The 20,319-nt window shown below is 37.1% G+C and overlaps 1 protein-coding gene across 6 annotated transcripts in view; it reads right to left on the bottom strand.

Moving 5' to 3' along the window:
* Window positions 1–20,319, bottom strand: part of LOC137283445 (SUN domain-containing protein 2-like) — a 36,363-nt gene that overhangs the window by 3,586 nt on the left and 12,458 nt on the right. For 2 of the 6 annotated variants that reach the window (XM_067814940.1, XM_067814937.1), the window contains exons 2-20: window positions 16,325–16,441; window positions 15,600–15,617; window positions 10,884–10,916; window positions 9,828–10,069; window positions 9,263–9,472; window positions 7,413–8,741; window positions 6,546–6,572; window positions 6,214–6,381; window positions 5,698–5,794; window positions 5,352–5,416; window positions 5,002–5,090; window positions 4,624–4,815; window positions 4,190–4,267; window positions 3,986–4,029; window positions 3,090–3,285; window positions 2,340–2,558; window positions 985–1,185; window positions 570–737; window positions 224–316 (exon numbers count right to left, since the gene is read on the bottom strand). In XM_067814940.1, coding sequence (XP_067671041.1) covers window positions 224–316; window positions 570–737; window positions 985–1,185; window positions 2,340–2,558; window positions 3,090–3,285; window positions 3,986–4,029; window positions 4,190–4,267; window positions 4,624–4,815; window positions 5,002–5,090; window positions 5,352–5,416; window positions 5,698–5,794; window positions 6,214–6,381; window positions 6,546–6,572; window positions 7,413–8,741; window positions 9,263–9,472; window positions 9,828–10,069; window positions 10,884–10,916; window positions 15,600–15,617; window positions 16,325–16,441 — 3,586 coding nt within the window. The other 4 variants (XM_067814942.1, XM_067814939.1, XM_067814943.1 and 1 more) reach the window with 3 other exon arrangements.

Raw genomic sequence — 20,319 nt, 5'->3', positions numbered from 1 at the left:
TGACACCATGTCATAATGTATCAAGCAGAAGAAAATTTTGACAGCAAATGACCAAGATACATTGGCATTTTTATGATCAAACATTATATATGAATGTGGTTTGAAGGAACAACCATAACATCTTTATTTCTCCAACAGGGATCAGTTCATGAAGACGAGGAAATCAGTCAACAAAATTAATCCCCGCAATATTTGTGTTCAAGTTCATCTTTCTGAAACATACCTGAAGAGGAAAGTACTGAATAGGCTTCCCACTGTCACTGTACGTGTAGTTTCCAAGAGACACACCCACTTTGTCAGTCTCACTGCTCAAACCCTTCAATGAATAGACATGAAAATTAGTATTGTTCTTTTGATAACCAGTTACTTTCTTCAGCTATATTTTGGGGCATAACATGTATCAACAGTATGTGCCTTGAAAATGATATATATCTAAAATAATGAAAAAGATCCTGCTGCATCCTCCTCCTCCTAAGCAGGCTATTCTCAGTATAGTCACTTAAAAACCTGAAGTCTGAATGGAGGTGTTTAGGCAGAAAGAATAAAAGATATACCCAAAAGCAACTTACATATACAGCAAACTCTCTAGGGGCACTGTCAATGTTGCCTGTGGGAGAGAGAGCCTTGGGGATGTGCTCCAGGGTGAAACCTGAAGGTTTGATGGGGAATGCAAGCTGTACCACCAAGAAGCCCCTTGCACCCTTGAACGCCCAACACTGACCAGGATGAACATCAGGCTGAAACCACCAGAACAGACAATGACCAGAAGACATTACTATAATATTTACAAAATCATGAGTAAAACAGACACTTAAGAGGGACTGAACTTGGTGCTAGAAAACTAGTTAAGTAAAGTTATTCTGAATATTTGATTTCTGATACAGTACTAACCAATATTCACATATAAGTTCTCAACTAGTCTCAAGATGTGAGAAGAGAAAATGACCTTTACAATATTCCAAACTTTCCATGTGGCACACATACCTGAATGACTGTACGTGCAGAGTTTGTGGTGTACCACAATGGGATACCAAACACACTGACAAGGGCAGTCTTCCTGTAGTAGGTCTCAGAGCATCGGACACTGACAACACTCCCACCAGCTGACTCCAAAGCATAGTCTGCCATTCCAACTTGATCAGCACTGAACTTCAACAATGCATCATCGACTATCCATCGGATGTACTGGAGAGACCAATAATATTTATTTTCTTTTACTGACAGTTATAATTTGATTTACTTGATGTTAAATATTTATATACTGTTAAACAACATGATACATGACAGACAACTGATACATACGAGCATCCAAAATGTTTTTACTGAATGATGTAGTAAAGAACAAGAGTCATCAGAAGATGGCATAACCCCTACACATTTCAAAGGACAAAACATCTGAGAGTTACCTGATGTTTTTTCAGACTAAGTTCGAATTGTTTCCATGGAAATCATGAAAAATATAAATGCCATATATCTGTAATTTGTAAACAGCAAAAGGCACCACTTCAAGATCTGTTTCATATCTGCCTGTTGAAGGATATCAAATGATTTTCGGGTTGTGCTCTGCAAACAAAGCCTATCCCTCCCTTCTGAGAATAAGTCTGAATCCTTTCCATGGAAACTGGGAAATATAAAAATGCCCAAAATTTGTAAATAGCACAAGGCACCACTTTGAGGGTCTAGCCAAGTTTTTCTATCTGCCAAGTTTTGCTGAAAGATATTAAGAAGTTTTCAGGTTGTGCTTCAGAAACAAAACACACACGAAATGGCTCCATGGAAACCGATAAATAGCAAAAGGCACTACTTTAGGTTCTGATTGTTATATCTACCAAGTTTTGCACTGTTTTTGAGTTATACTCCGGCACTGAAGCCCACCCCACCAAAACGTTTCCATAGAAAAAAAAAAATAAATAAATAAATGAAATGCCAAAATTCTGTAAATAGCAAAAGGCAAAACCATAGGTTCAGTATATTATATCTACTAATTTTGGTCTAAAAATATTGAACGGTTTTTGAGTTATGATCAGGAAGCAAAATAATTACAGACGCTCAGGTGCGCGAATGGGTGGACACACAGACGAGGCATCGACTATATCCCCCCGCATAACATACTGGGGGAATATAAAACATATTGCCATGCTGTCAAAAGCAAGTTGGAAATAATAGGCACATTACAGACAAAGTAAGCCATGATCTGACTGGGTTCTGTCTAGTCATATGTTTACATATACTTTTGTGGGTACCATAAATTCTGAGCATTTTGACAAATACTAAATACTATTGTTTGTTCTAATTATTTAAGTAGACCAATTTCTAGCACTGTAAGTGCAGAGACTTACATCTTCACTGATTGCCGGCCCTTGCTGTGTGTCAGACTGGATGTAAACATTTGAGGACTGTTCCTTGGTGATGGTGAGTATCCTCTGTGTGATATCCTCCGACACTTTGGCCAGCTCAATGTCCATGTCCTCCTTCCTGGCATAGTTTCTCTGCAGCCACTGAAGGAATGCACCATAGCCATCATCACTGTCAGACCCTCCTGTTCCTCCTGCCATCATCTAATGGGGCATGGAAGAAATTAGATTAGATAAGTAAAATCTGTTATACAAAACCATCATAACGTTTCTACAATGCTGTAACTTCCTTTCTATAATGTTGTAACTTCCATGCCTAACAAATGACAGGTCTACTGATCATCTGTTTAGAACTAATCACAAAGCTGCTAGAAGAGTGATGACAATATGTCATAATAAGCCACTAACCTCGATGAAAACATGTCCACATACTGATTTTATGGATACTTCCATTCTTAGTGTCTGCCAACCTTGCTTTGTGGCACAGGCCAAGCACATTTTTCAAGGTCAAATATTCATAAGCCATTACCTGTGAAATTTACATTTAGTTTTTTCGCCTAGCATCAATCATCAGGATAAATGATATGTCAACGCACATATGAAAATGCCACACATTAAATCATGATCTCCAGTTCTAAAACTTTCATTATTTCTTCAAACAACCATGGATATATTTTCTTAAGACACTTCCACAATTCATTGTACAGAGTCCATATGCTTGTAGATCTATCTCACCTGTGCAAAGATGTCCTTCACATGTTGCCTCACAGCAACAGCATAAAAGCTGTCATTGCGACAACAGTTGCGTACGCTGGCCAGGAGTTCCAGATGTGACAGATGGAGTTTGGAGAAGTCATCTCCTAGGGCCTTGATCTGCTGTTGTAAGAGCCTGATTTGCTCATCATAGTCCTGCTTCAGGCCATCTACCTTCCTATAAGACCATATGAAACATTATTTCTTTGTTGTTTCATGAAACATTAAGTAACATTCCAGCTTTTTATTAGGCACCTGTAGACTGATATTTGGACTAACACTTAGTCTCTGAATATACATAATTTGGATTGTAACAATCCAATTTAAATAGTAAAGAAGCCCCAGGGAGACCATGGGTTCAGAACCTGAGGAAATCTTGACTCGCTTCATTTAGGGCTAAGCAGTAGGGAAAATAATCTGGTTCTATGGTTGACAGACAAACTGATATTGTCACTCAATATCAGCAAGGTTTTACGCAGCTGGTGTACAAGACATTTAATCAAACAAATCCATGTGGCCTAGTGAAAGGCATTTGTAGGCAGGGAACATAGAATCCAAATATAGGATGTCCAAATAAATCAAAAACAAAGAATTGAAAAATGAGTGAGTGAGGTTTAAGTCACTTCTAGGAATATCATGGCAGGAGACACCAGAAATGGGCTTCACACACACATGACCCATATGGCGAATTGAACCTGGGTCTTTGGTGTGACAAGTAACACTTTGACTACTAGACTTATCCCACGACTCCAAAATGGAAAATGTCTTTTATCTGGATGTGGGCTCAATATATTAAAACAAACTGGGTAGTCTGTTAGCACTTGCTAGAGTGGTGAACAGTAGAACAAACGATAGTGAATATGACTTCATGTACTTACACATTTCCTGATGACTGAAGAGCAGCTATGGCAGCCTCTAGAGACTGAAAATGAAATAACATTTTACACAAAATGTCTAGCCTCCAGAGACTGAAAATGAAATAACATTTTACACAAAATGTCTATCTCAAGAAAGAAAATCCACTGTCTACCGAAGAACAGTACCACGTCCTATCTGGAATAAACTGGCCGGAGACAACTTACCTCATACTTCTTCATGAAGTCCCCAAGTTTCTTATCCATACCAGCAAATGATGTTCGCTGATTAGTTTGTGACAACGCCTGCAATTTATTGATCAATACATGAATTACCCGTCACAACAAACTCTGTGTATCTACACATGCAACACTTGATGGAACAAAACACACAATTTAGGAGCTAAGAAAATGTTCTACAGATGAATCTAAAGCAATTCTAATCATGATTGAATAAACATGATTAATAAATCATCATGATTAAAACTATATATTCCAAGAGCATGCATTAAATTATATGAAAAGGGTTTATTCTGAGTATGTGAGAGGGTATGAAATCGAGAATTTAGTTTACCATCCACCTACTGGCATTATTCAAACTTTACTAACATTCCCCAAGCTATGCATGCCATGTGTATGTATCCAGGCTTGGTGATACTCACCTGGTCAGCCTTCACTTGGTTGAGGTTCTGCAGCAAAGCCAACTTCATCTCCTCCAGCTCCTTGGCAATCAGACCCTGTGCTATCCGCTCAACATCTGCTGCCGTCAGCACGTTCGTCTCATATTTGTGTTTGTGCTCCTCAAAAAACTGCTGGATCTTGATGTTAATTGTACTTGGATCCACATAAGGCAACTGAAACATTGAAATACTGACACTTAACACTGATCTTAACAATTGTCCATGTATGATATTGTCAATGTGTATTCACCAGTCATGCCCATGCATTGTCAATGTGTGCTCAGGGCCTCGTGTTAGTTTTGTCAGTGTGTATTCACTAGTCATGTGTATGCATTGTTGGCATTGTCTGTGTATACTCACCGGTCGTGTATACGTATTGTTCACTTGCAGCATGCTGAAAGACTTGACTGATGACCGGGCTTGTTCAAGTAGTTCTCCTCCATACATATCTGCCAAAGGAAATGTCCAAATGCATCATGTAAATATGGCAAAACAATAATATTAGAAACATATACTATATTTTTAAGATATTGATCAAAAGAAAACTACAGAATGGTGTGTAATCATTACAATTCTGACATTGTTAGTCATAATTAATTCTCACTGAACGGTGTCATTTCAGTGATGTTTACCATTTTTGCGGAACAAATATGACAATTATTTACATTGCTGGAGATAGACCAGCATATATCCCCATGTTGACTACTTACATCCTAACAGCAGCGGCAGTAACAACAACAAAGGTAGACAGAGGCAGCAGCAGCCTCCAATACTCCTGCAAACGAAGAGTGTTAAAAGTTAATAATATTCCGGCAATATCAGATAAGGGACATCAGAAATGGGCTACACACATTGCATCCTTGAAGGGAATCCAACTCTGATCTTCAGGATGACGAGCAAACACTTTAACCACTAGGCTACCCAACAACCCCACAACAAAAAGAATCCTGAACTGAAAATATACATATTTTCACAGAGGACAAAATTATATTACACCACATGACAGTTACAATTATATTAACTTCAATCTTTATGTCCCTTTAGGTCTGTATTTACCTTGATACCACCCACATATCTGCTATCCGGAGCCATCGCCATATTGTGATCTTTGTTTGACGATATGCATAACTGTTTGTGACTGGACTCAACAAACCTGAAAATACATTCACAACTACATGTGAAAATTCAAATTCATGCTCAGTGTTTTCGCAAAAGATAACAGACCAAGAATATCATTCTACAATTGAGAATCAGATAACAGAAATGATATTACTAATCATATCACATAATCACATGGTTTTATAAAAATCAAGATACACAGGATGTATTTGAACACATCACTTTCTAGCCATTTTCAGCATATCCATGAATATTTTACGCCCCCAGTCCAATTTACTTCAATCAACTTAATAATGATGGTTATGGTTAACTCGATCAAAGTAGTGGAAAGACGGCTATCTCCAAGACTGGATCAAATTGTTCAGTTATTTCCATTCACAAACACTCTTGTACTGTCAGATTGGGTTTGAAGAAACATAAGATGACCTAAACTGCATTCATATTCATAATTACCTGACACAAATGATGAAACTGTGGTTATTGCTGTTAAAAGTAGCTGCATCCATGTTCGTGACTTGTCGTCTGATAGTTGTGAGGAGTGTCTGCTGCGTCGTGATGACCAACTTCCACCACTGGTCAGTGTAGAGGTGGAAGACCTCTTAGGCTTGAGTGGAACATCACCTAGCAACAACAGCACAACAGTCAATCCTCCTGCACACAATGCAAATGTAAAATTTCAAACTGATAAAAGACATTATTGAAAACAAACACAGTACTGACATGATTTTATAACAAAGTGTCTGTGTAAACCAGTACGAAATATTATGAGCTTCATATGTACGTACCTTCTGTATCCTCTTCAGAATCTAGACCTAGAAATTAGAAAAACAGAAATAATTATTTCTATTTGAACTGTACAAATACATGTATATAAGTAAATGTGTGGACTAAAACTTGATATTAAATCTGTCCATTACTTATATATTTATGGGTTACCAAGATTCAAGTAGCAATTTCTTGAAGCCATTGGGACATTCAAGAAGATGAATAATAGGGACAAACATTTAAAGACTGCATAACTGAGTATTCAGCCTTTGAGAATTTGTTATTAGTGATGGATCCTAAATGTAATATCTTGGCTACATCAAGGGGCTATGACACTACTGTAAGTTGTAATGTTATGATTACACTGCATAATGACAATTTTACAAGTATACTACATAAATCCACAATAAGCAGAAACTGGGGAACATGCAGATGAAGAAATATAATCCCAATAAGCATCCAAACATGCAGGAAGAAAGGTCAATATAATGAGAAGTAAACAAAAATTATAAACACATAAGCCAGAATTGCAAAACAGCAATATAAAACGCACAAAACTGAAGTCTTGCAATCCATGTAGTTTCAAGTTCCATATATCTCGTCAGAACGTGACCCATGCTATTGTTAGGGAGTCCATCTAAAGAAGAGGTTAGAAGAGGCAACAGTATAGTAGCAGGATTTCCAACACCAAGAGAAGCTCTCTATGCTCAAGCAATGAAAGTGCACTGAGCAGTTTAATGAGAAGAGACAGAAGTATTAGTGCTACAAGCAGGAATTCTAGGATTCATATCCTCTAGACTCAAGCAGCTAGCTGAAGCAGATCCAGGTTCCATGAAAATTGGAGATGCTAGCTACCCTCTACAATAGAGAATGCTTAAGATTCTTACTAAATGTAACTTTTTGTCCCTTTGATCTCCTCCTGGCTTTTCTCAATCCGCCCTTTCTGTCTGAGCCGTCATAAATGTCTCTGTCTACAGTAGATGAACGACGGAGCCAACTGAACCAGCCTGACCTTTTACTTTCATCCCCTTCCTTCTCATTTTGATCTTCTTTAAGTTTTTCCTCATCAGATCTGCTTAACCATGAGAAGAGTCTTGACTTTGAACTGCCATCAACATCATCATTTCCTTGTTGTTGAAGGTCATTTGTAATTGATTGTGATGTCCAACTAAACATGCCTGATTGTGATCCTAAGCCATCATCTGCAACACTGTTGTCCTCTAACTTATCCTGTGCTTCTGATGTACTTGTAGATTCTGATATCCTATTCCATCCAAACCATCCTGAGTGCTGTCCAACATCTTCTTCTTCATTTTGATTATCCTGTGTGCTGTCCACCCTTGACCCAAACCATCCAAACCAGCCTGAGTTTGAACCCTGATGATGTGGTTCTGCTTCTTCTGCATCTGTGTTTTCAGAAAGGGCTGTTCTCTTCCATCCAAACCATCCCCTCTTAGATCCATCATCCCCTACCTCACCCATATCACTCTCTTTCACTGATTCAGTCTGCCACTTTTCCTTTGTGGTCTTGGACAGAAGATTCCTGAATCTGTTCTTCCAACTTGGGTGTTCTTCAGAGTCAGATTCCTCAACATCTGATTCAGCAGCAAGAGCTTGCTTTCTTAGCTCCTCTTCTTCTGTTGTCTCAGACCTCTGAAACATCCCAAACCATCCCCTCTTGTTGTGTCCCTTAAGATCAGAATCTGATTCAGGAGCTTGTTTCCTTGATTCTTCTTCCTCTGTAACTGTCTCTGAAGAACGGAACATCCCAAACCAGCTCTTGTTTCCTTGACGATCGCCATCAGATGCAGCCAGAGCTTGTCTGTTTGATTCTTCTTCCTCTGTTGTGGTCTCTGTGGTTTGAGACTGGAACATCCCAAACCAACCCTTTTTGCTTATCTGCTCATCAAGATCCTTGTCAGTCATACCTTGTTCCTCTCTTTGAGATTCCACAAACTCTTCCCTCTCTGTTATGGTTTCTTCAGCTCGAGATCCTCCCATCAAGTTCCTCACCCCCGAAAACCACCCTGAAGTGTTTGCCGAGTCTACCTCCTCTCCCTCATCTTGCCTTGAAGTGGCTGGCCTGAATCTTTTCCTCCCATCAGAATCTATATATTCTATTGTCTCTGTTGTCACAACTGTTTTTGTCCATCTTGGACTGTATATCCCTGACAGACTGAGGGAAGCGTCATCTGTTGATTCTCTAGAGTTTTTATCTATATGATCAGAAACAACACAATCAAAATTTGAAAATGAACATTCAATAAACATTCAAACATGTAACTCAAAGACCAAAAAGTTAAAAATCAAACTAATCTCAAAACTTCAAGACCACAGCATGGCAAAAGTTGTTTATGAAACTTGACACCTTGCAAGTGATCAAAACACATGAATTGAAGCTGTGACTTATTTGCAAATTGTCAGAAAAAGTCCAGCATTACAGAAACTGTGCAGGCAACATGTGCAATGATTCAAAATCAGAGATCTGATAAAAACAAATAAAATCCAAAAGGAATTATCCTGTGATTATTTTAAAGAAAATTATTAGTAACATAAGGTCATTCTTATATCATCTGCATTGCACCAAAACACAATTACACAACATCTATTTCAATTACAACAAACAATATACATCATCAATTCAATTGTTGTCACGGTATATATCTCTTCCTCTGTTTAAACGCTGTTGATGACCATAATGTCACCCCTCTGACTAACACCGCCTACCAGGTCTTACCATATAAGTGACTGAGCGGTGTGGAATGCTGCTGTAGTTGTTCTGACCTCTCTGTAACTTCGAAATCACTATTCAAAGACCTAGCAAGTGACCGTGATGATGATTGTGATGAAGATGACATTGCATGGTTGTCGTTGCGCTCCAGATAGGATGCCACACCCGAAAGACGACTGCCAGATCTCAACACCATTCCGTCGGTTGTGTAGGTCACTTGACAAAAAACCCGGGAATTGTTTGTTAACCCTGAGTCTAAATCATTGATTATAGCCCATATGATATCCTGAGTATGAGACACAACATTCACCTTGACTTTACCCTTTAGGCTCAGTAATAATGAGATTTTCATCAATGTCTTCATTCCTAAACTAAGGACATGAGATAAGAGAAAAACACATTGCCATTTTCAAGATACAATTCTCCGTGTAACGGACTGTGCCACAGATTATGGAATGAAACAAAGTTGTTTTTGCAGGCAGAAATGAAAATCTCATCATTAATCAAAGAACTAGACAGCAAAACGTTTGAGTGAAGTTCCACAGAAGTGCTCAAATACACAGAAACTCACCTCTTGAATAGGAACTTGATCGTCTACTTCCTTCACTATAAGCAATATCGTCTCGGTATCCTGACATCTCCTCCTGATGACCTCTCTCCTCCCTCACCCTCCTCTCCTGTCGATGGTATGGAGGTGGTGTCTCTATTCCGCTCTGGGAGAGCATATAGCCACTGGCATGGCTGTTGATCCGCCGCCGGGACATGTTGGGTATTATGTCCGGTTCACCAAAATACTTTGGATAATGGCTTCCACTGAAGGGAAAGAACAAAATAACATAAACATCTATCATCCCGAACATGTTTCAGTTAATAATACATTCAACAAACTACATCTTAACTTGACTGTGTATTGGTATTTAGTGTATTGCTATATATTGTGATTTAGAACCAGTGATGGGATATGACCAGAAATTACTGAGAATTTTAGGAATATGTTTATTGGGATTTCTAGTATAAACAACTTTGACCAGCTATCAAGTGCTTGGTTTCTTTCACGAGAAACAACTCTGTTAATCCTTTTTCATTAGTTTGTGAAGAGTTATCCCCCTTTGTTTACTTGCTAGCAGACATTTTCAGTGATCCTCTATATGGATGATGTAGAGAAGAGGAAATTGATTTTTGCAAAAAATACAAAAAATCACAATCTTTAACTTCTCAATAATTTCGGGTCATACTATATTAGGAGGTACAGTGTTAGACAGTGAGTGACACAGATTGTACATGCAGATCCTATTTTCTGCATGCTAAAAGACACTTGTTTTCTTTTATGTTTACAACTAACTTTCCACCAACAACCACACAAATATGATAAAGGCATTAATCCCTTGAGAGACAACTATATATGGAAGAACATCAATCTCAGTGTAATGAAAAGACTGTCATCAATATACTGTAGCCATCTTATTACTTCTGTTACTGACAGTGGGCAAGATCAACACTGCCATTATCATATGTGTACTAGTATAGTCATTTTGCGGCTGAAACAATATTCATGTGATGTTAAATTAAGTTAATGTACACCAAAATAAAGGGCAATTTGTCACAAAACTATAATACTGCTCCTTACCTGTGAGCATATGTGTAGTCAGTCTTCGGATTTCTGGAAAACAACACAGACATTACAGTCTAACACAGAGAAGTGTTCTGCATATCACCATGATGACAACACAAATGGTCAAGGTTTACAACCTTGTGAACATCCCACCTTTCTGAATTCTGAACTCCACATTCGTAGGAGTGCTGGACAACACTAACACACTGTACAGACACATCAATGCACCAAAAGGATGGTCTGCACAACTTTCATCATGTTCAGGTCAAACTTCCTGATGTGGTTTCCTATCTTACATGATCCATATCATGGGTCCTCTTTCATATTTACAAGCGATAAAATAAAAAAAGAACATAAAATTTCCTGGTTCCAGACATTTCCTGCCCATCAACAGTTTAATACTTTCTAAATACTATTCCACTTGTGGATATTAACTATTTTTTATGATGTAAAAACAAATGACACGGTTATGATTGTAATTAAGAAGTGAAGTTAGATTCACATATTCATTTTTTCAAATTCAAAAGCCAACATACAAATATGGAGAATTGCAATCACAAATGAACAAAATAAAAATTTCCCATATTCATCAGTTTTCAAAATTCAAATCACAAACAGAAGCCATGTTAAAAAAGTACCTTAAACTTCTGAGAGCGAATTTCTTATAATTTCTAGAACTTCACAATATTGTAACAAAAAGACTGATCAACTACCAGATAGATCAAAGAATTACAAGCCAGTAAAGCACAACATGGCAGAATAAGGAGCATAGTCCAAGTGGGCAGTGTTCCAGTAGTTGCATGAATCAAATGAAGTGCAGGGGAACAGGAACCAGACACTTGATGGGTGAGCAGCCTCCCAGTGCAGCATCAGAGGAAGGAAACATGACCATTATACACCACCAGTTGACAACATTCACACAAGTGACAGATCTTGCACTGAACAGGGCGTAAACTGGGAGGATATTACATCAACCATGAGGGTAAGGACAAGGAAGGGGGTGTGGTGACCAGACTTCAGTACTGCCGTTCACTTTCCCTATTGACAGTCTACAATGTCCAGTTACTTTCTTTTTAATCTCGGTGACATTTCTACTCAGGATGTGAAACAGTTGACATCATGTTTGCATATGCAATAATAATCATTATTCAAAACTGAAGGAGCCAAAAGAAATTGAATTTGTACAAGTGATTTAACGCCCACAAAAATGGTTAATTTTAACACGTTGACTACCTCTCACAAATATACTTGTAGTATCAATTCTGGGCCCCGTTTCACAAAACTCTCTTAAGCCTTAGATCTCGTAAGTTTTCTCGTAGCATTTGCACCTCCAGTGTTACAGTATGCCAGGTACAAGAGCTACGAGAAAAGTTACAAGATCATAGGCTTACGAGAGTTTTGTGAAACAGGGCCCTGGTCAAATTTGCCACTACGAGATATCTCGTAGCTAGATTAGTGGGTTTTTAAGTTTCACATGTTGGCAAAATAGGCATAAGAAACAAACGCCTCCTGGTGTTCTTTGTTACCAACTAGAAGTACACTACAAGTAAACCCGTGGTGGTAGTGAACATGTTACCATGCAGCCTAAGAATAAGATAGTCATGGTCAGGTCTACTTGAATAGTGTTAATATATATAACAATAGTAACTGATGGTTAATAAACAACAGATGGGACCATAACAATATTCCCCCTGTTTAAGTTATGGTATCATGATGCCTGAATGTATCATACAGACGACATAGGATTGGAAAACCCTAAACATTAACATTTCATTACCTGCAGAATAAGATTTTGGAAACACAGTTATACAGTTAGATCTTCCACAATGTTCAATGTAAACTGTAATAAAACGCACTTTCACCTTGGACTATTATAGTTAAAGAATGAGGAAGCTTGCATGTAGATAATATTACAAGAACAGAAGATCAGTATTTATGTCTGAGAGGACAAAGGAAGATCACAATGTACTTAGACATAAATTATAACTGAAGATACAAATGTTTAAAAATGAGTACGTGTCCTGAAAGTGGTCAGAGTTCACAATGACTCATTAGCCAGTGGTTCGTTAATCTCTACATCCTCCACAATATCAAGTTGATCATATTAATGTAACCTTCCTTGCCTCAGCCAAGAAGCGATATATAAGGAATTTGCTCCACCCAATGAAAGTAATAGATTTCCAAAACACTTAATGTCATCTGCATACATGGTAGCAGGTCAACCTGACCTCTCGTTACTTTGATTGTTGCCGCTAAGCCTTCATTTGCGTGATTAGTTGCTGGCTTTCACCATCATGATCATGCTCATTATAATAATCATGATAACAGTTCACATGGTTAATAAGCAATGAAGAAGCCCAATGCCCCATTTTGTATTACAGTCATTTATTGCATGGCAGAGTCAGAATACAGGAGAAGACAGTTTCATGAAACAATATTGTAATGTAATTAGCTTCCAAACCAGAGTGGGTCCTGCTCATGGTCAGCTAAAGCATGACTGATAACAGGTGTTCGAGAAGCATGTGCACAAATGCCGACAAAGTTTTCGATTCATTAACCTCTGCTGTGCTGTCTCCATCCTTTCTCACACAACTGGCTGCACACCTGGCACAGAGTTGGTATGATGTTTTAATTATGATCAGCTTTCATTGAGTATCTTATGTTTATTAGTTTTCGAGTTAGACTGCAATTCATTGGTCCACTTTTGAGCTATGACTAGCAAATGGGCTTGGGTTAATAGCCATGTACTAGGAACATGAAATTTCACAAAATGAGTGCAGAATCATTTTTGCAATAATTTATAGTTGTTTCACCACATCGACTGAATCCTGTCAATGGGAAAATTTATTTTTGAATAAACACTTCCTTATTCTCTTTTCCACTACAGCGAATACATGGAATAAACTTCTGTTCACAAATACTGTTACTGTCCGACTGTCGTACTGTTGACCTAAAAAAATTCAATATTATTAGCTGCGCACAAATAGACCCAAGCTTTGCCACACACATTAACAGGCTGCAGGTTTCCAATTATCTGTTCAACCTTTCAGTGCAAACAGTTTTGAGGAACACAAGACCAGCAATGACAGCGGACATCTTCCTTGTTCAATATCATAAACTTGTAAACATATTCTTTTCAGATTTCATCATTTTCACCCTGACGAAAAACCTAAAGTTGAAATAAATTGACTTTTTAATAAAAATATATTTGAATTTAGTAGTTCTTTTCTCAAAATAAACTAGCAAATTTATCTTTCTTCAAGCTTAACTTTCCATTCAAATATGATAAAATAGCATCATGCATTATTGAACAAATTAGAATTTCCTTTTTACTGTAAAGGCATTCATGTTTAACCAATAATTCTGTTCATCTGCTACAACATGCAGTTATGTTAGACATTGGGGATCAGAACAGAATCATAAACATGATAAATGGTTAATCTTCATGAGATGTTTCTAAGTGGCATCAATAATTCAATATGTTACGGATGGTACATGTTGACAAATGTAGAGGTTTCTGTTTCATTGTTATCATCAGTTTTTCAAGGCTAGCATCATGCACTACATTCCTCCACACCCAATTAGTAGATACACTGTCATACAGCTGTCATGACAACATATCTTTGGCAAGTGCAAGGTTATAAAATAAGTGTGTGCACGACTTGAGTCCTACAGATTTGCACCTGCAGTGTTCAAAATGCCTGTGTTTTTCACGCATAAAAGATAATAGAAACACACAAAATATTATGCATTTTTTTTTGTGTTAAGGATGCATAGATTCTGATCTACTTGAATTTAAAGAGTATCAACATCAACATATTGAAAAACGATAAATTTTGAAATGATTCATGATTGTCATGAAAATTCATTAAGTGCATACATCGTACCCATGTGGGGAATCTTCAGTGAATGTGTTTGCCACTAAGCTAAATCACCACCCCATCTCATGGAAATCCAATATACAAGAGTGTTGTCCATGTTGCATGTACAGTGAAAGCTGTAAAAACCGACATCTGTCTAATCCAGCAAGTTGTCAACACCGGCAAAAAATCCAAGTCCCTTCCCTGGCTTGTACATTTATCATCAGTTCTGCAATAGGGTACATTGCCTATAGCGGATTATTTCCTCAGTCCCAATGAGTGCTGGATTAGAAAGCTTCCACTGTACTGTGAAATCACAGTCATTGTCATTTATGTGATGTAACTTCAACAGGGATTGGGAAAGAGAACTTTGACAATGGGCCATTTTCAGAATTAAGAATGGGCCACTGCCATTGTATCAATAGTAAAGTTCAAAATTTTAATTGATCATTTTTGTATTTTCATGTGCAAAATGGCCCATTGCCCCTGAATTCCCAATCCCTGCCTGAATTCTCATTGGTAACAACAGGCACTTGTGTCCCTTTTGAACAATTTGTTGGCACCATATAATGCAATATGCATTGACAGGTGATGGAGGAATGTAGAGGAAACAAAATCCTTAAAGTAATGGTGATGCTGTGTTTGTTTGATTAGGTGTCTGAACAAAAACCGAAACATGGACAAACACATGACTCCTAACATTTGCCTCCATTTATACAGATCTGGTTGTGTTCTCTCAAAACATGCGTATCATGGGTTCGGTGGGATATCATAGTCTGAATTCTGCAAAATAAAGACAGCGTGAGCAAGAACATCGCTACAAGTTCAATACCTACAGTGAGAATCTGGGAAATCAGTTTGGATAGTTTACCTGTGAGAGTGTTCGAGTCTGTGTGGAGGACAAAGCAGCACATTTAGCATATCACACAGACATAATTAAAAGCAATCAATCAACACACACACATGAATATACATCTACTTGATAACAACACACTTCTAGCTTTTCTGTGAACAAGTTCAGCACAATCTGCCATAAACAGCTGTCACTGATAAATTTTAGTTTATATATATACACTGATCATAAAACGGAAATCTTCTCAAAAATATGCATTACTGAGGTAGTGAATAAGCAATGTAGTATAATTCTTCATAAATGACATATTTAAAGACTTAGAAATTTTACTGATTAAAAATAAAATACCATAACTGCAATTCTGACCTTATCACCAACCAAGAGCATCCATTCTGAATATACAGAGTACACTACATGACATACATACCGATCCTTAGTGACATTTCATTTTCACTTAACATGGACTGTTCGTAACATGACTAAAATTCTTATACAAATACATAGAGGAACAAAATAATATATATTCCATCTACCAACATGATCAGGGAAGGTTTTATGCCAGAAAAAACATACAAAGGCCTACACAGGTTACATTAAAATCATAAGGAATATCATGCAATCTATCATTTGACTAAAAATGTCTGACGGGATCTAGTAACCATGGACTGTAATTCTAACATCTACTGCAGTTAAAGTACTGATCAAAGAAATATAAACTAAAAGACACAAGGGAGGTAACTCACATGTCAAAGTACTCCAGGCTGTGATATTCATCCCAAGTGGGAGACGTCCGACCACCACGGCTGTCAAATGGGGGTGTCTTTATCAGCGAATAATCTATTGAAGAGTCAGATCTGTCCCTGAAGAACACAAGATTACCATAATGTGAACATATATTTGACATGTATGATTACAGATTTGGCTTCAATGTGTTACCTAAAAATATTACAAAACTAACAAAAGAAAATTCAATGTCTGTATTCACTGTGCCAGTGAACTAGAACATCAGACTGGAATTTTTTTGCACATGTCTTTGTACTGAAATATAGATTTATTAAACAAACCTCAAACATTTTCAAACTTGAAAAATAATGGCAAGCAGTTTCAGACAGCATGCCATATCTCAACAAGAGATGCATTTGTAGTTTATGGTTAAGTTCACTATACATTTATCATCTTCAGAATAATGATCAACATCTAAACTTCACCACTACACAAGTATTTCACCAGCAGCAGGTTCAAATCCATCACTCCCCTGGTGTAGTTTACCTCATCCCTTGGTGATCATAATTTTAGTATTGTTACTTATCCCAATGCAGTAAACAACACTTATATGTTATATGTTATAATTAACATGTTCATACCAAACTGACAGATTGAGAAACAGTTTATTTTGGTCACTAACATTTTGTTTTGTTTTAGTTAAAACAAATTTAACACACTAATACCAGAAAGAACTGAAATCTATGGTCTCTTTGACGTCATTAGAACCTTAGTGTACATCATGTTTGTTTTAAGAGAGAAAATATGTAATTATGTATGCAAGGTAGACTTTGTGAATCATGAAACTAGGCTTAAATTTTATAAACTATCATTATGCCAGCCCTTGAGAGAAGTTCTGATCCTATGGCAACCACCAAAACATGGCAATATATAAGTAAAAGATTCCAACAAAACACAGTATAGATAATATCTTTCCATGCTATTAGTACCAGGCCTTACAACAACCTAGCTTGTGGCTGTTCACGGGTACTTAATCATCAGAACATCGGAGCTTTCGGAATGTGTTACCTAAGAGGTCACAATAAGTATGCATTTATTAATTTAGAGGGTTGTGTTTGCTCTGTCATTGAGTCATACAAAACAATGTGACCAAAGGACTGTTGATACATATATATATCATATCCTATGTATATAACTGTATATGCCAGTAATAATGTCATCATTACCAAGTCATGAATAAAATATAGAAAGAAATTTGATCAAAATAATATCCGCCAAGGACTGTTAAGTTATTAGACTCTGAATCAATCCCCGAACAGACATCTAAAAAAAACCCCAATTTGACAAACATTCTACAGATGCATGTCCAGTATGTTTTTATGCCTTTGTAACTATTTTCTTGAGGTTTTACACATTGAGGCATGTTCACTGCTAGTTCTATGATTTCAACCATGCTGACCTGACAGTTCTTGTCAATATAAGTGTACAGGAGTTACGACACATGTGTAAAATCACTTGTACCGCAAGCTTCACCTTGAATGTGTTATGGTTTCACGATATTCTATAATACAGGGGATAAAAGGTGTTATACTGTCACAACCACAGCCTCCAAATTGAATAACACACGAAATACATCCCAATTACCAATATAATACTGACTTGCGTGTTTTAACAACTTTAAAACCCATACAGCATAAATATCTTAACCAAAGGGCTGTTATTGTTCATTCACATCATGTACTGAATTAAAGAATGTTAATAAATTCAATTAATACTATTAATGATCACTAGAACTGAATATTCATGAATGATTTCGAATGGAGTTTGTACCTGAATTTAGATGTTATCTTAAGCGAGATATAAAGAATAGAATACATTCAAGTCAGAGCATTAACATATTAAGTCTTATATCCTGTTTATAATATATTGCGATAATAAACTAACACTGTCAACAGGGTTTAAATATGTCATACAATGTATTGTTTCAGAGAATGTAATGAATAAGACAACTCCAGAATTGTTACTGTATGCATTACCAATTCATGATATCTCTCACCATCACCTTGCAGTGAATTCATGGGAGCTCTAAATAAAAACACGCTGTGACTAACTAATCTGGTGTGGCAGCCTAATTTTACATTCCCTACAAGAGGAAACATCAAACATCCAAAGAAAAATTACAGACATCAATCAAGTCCAATACAAACATGATGAGTAACACATTAATCCCTCAAAAAGCAATCCTAATCCTTGTATCTTGTCTTTGCCTACAGCCTGGTATGGCAGACCACTATCACAACTGCCCATTGTCCAGCATTAACTGCAGACTAGCTAGATTATCTTATAATGATTACCCAAAGCCAGCACTCATCATGATCAATGGGGCAGACAATCTGTTCAGACGATATTTCTGTTTTTTGCAAGGATTTTCAAATAACCCAAATCATAATATAATTACGCTGCGCTCATCATCCCATATTGAATTTTCTCTCTGCTCTGCTGGCATTAATTTAACAATGGCGAGATGGATGGTTATTAATCAAACAGTAGAGCTGTACCACGCAGGACCAATGACATGCTTTCCGTCTTGGGAACAGGGTTGGTGTGTACCTGTGGAGACCACGCTTCCTAGGTCAGACTCACCGATAGAGACAATAGTCACAAGATCAATACACTTTCAATACAGACACCGCCATGTATAGTACAATCAATTCAGCCTATTGAATTAACCCTTGGATAACCCTGCAGCCATGACTTCAATATGCCTGAATATCTGTGTTTGTATTAACAGTGTACTGGGATATAAAGGGTTAGAGTTACTTGTAGCATGTTGTCTGCTCTCATGCTTCCTTGTAACCAAATTGAACACGTGTGAATAGAACATAATAGAACAACTGCTTCCTCTGAACAAATAAGAATAGAATGGACTAAGAAACCTTATAAAAAAAAACCCCTAATAACAGTGATGTGAAGAAAACATGCTACACAGAAAGCATGTAACGTTTAAGAAACTGTATTCACCATCAAATCATTACACAAATACAGATCCCTGTCCCACAATGTGCCAGTACTATGCTATGAAGGAAATTCTGTTCTGTTTAACATGTTATATCCAAAAAGATTGCTCACCAATGACAAAGTACACTGTCCTAGATATTCTCCTTGAGTGCTGAGGAAGTTTTTGTTTGCATCTCAAGCTGGCCGACAGAAGAACATGGGACAAACACATGGGTCTGAGTGACATCACTGGGCTTCCCCAGCGTCGGCTAATCACCACAAAATTACCATTGTTAAAAACACTAATAAGCGTTCTGTTATACAAAGAGCAGCTATAGACTTGCCATACCAGGGGGTTCAAAATGTTTTTTAACAGCCAAGGGCAAGTGACCTCAAGAAAGTAACTTGTCCTGACTAATTTTTCACATGTCCTGATCCTATGACACAATGTTTGATGTTAATGGTTATTGGACTAATTATCGAAGAGTGATAAATTTCAAAGAACGATAGCTCTAAATTACTATTATTGCGAAATGTAATAGCTACATTATCAGCAGATATGAAATGAAATTCAAGTTTATTTGCAGTTTTAAACCATAAGTGGAAATTATCTAGTACCATTATTTGATTGCCCGAAATGAAAACTGACTTGTCCCGCGTGTCAGCCAATGGGAATTTTTAATCCCTGCACACCTGGTGTAATAGTGTTTAAAATATGCCAGTAATTTGAAAAAAAATTCCATACAACTATAATTGAAGATATCTGCAGGTAAAATGTATATTTATAAGATAAGCATGATAACATTATACATACAGAATAAGGCAACTGAACCATACCTAAGTCAAAAGCAAACACATTAAATGATTGAAAGATTCTTCTGCAGCTAAACAATATTCAGTCACATATGTAACAAGTATGAGGAATATACTATTTTTATGCTAATTAATGCATGTTAATGCAATGTAAATTATCATTTTCAACTTGCTGATGTTAAACATTTGCCTTTGCTATTTGAAA

Source organism: Haliotis asinina, chromosome 5 (assembly GCF_037392515.1).
Source record: "Haliotis asinina isolate JCU_RB_2024 chromosome 5, JCU_Hal_asi_v2, whole genome shotgun sequence".
Classification (NCBI taxonomy): Eukaryota; Metazoa; Mollusca; class Gastropoda; order Lepetellida; family Haliotidae; genus Haliotis; species Haliotis asinina.
Note: the sequence above shows the minus strand (reverse complement) of the source record. Positions and strands in the feature narration are given on the sequence as shown.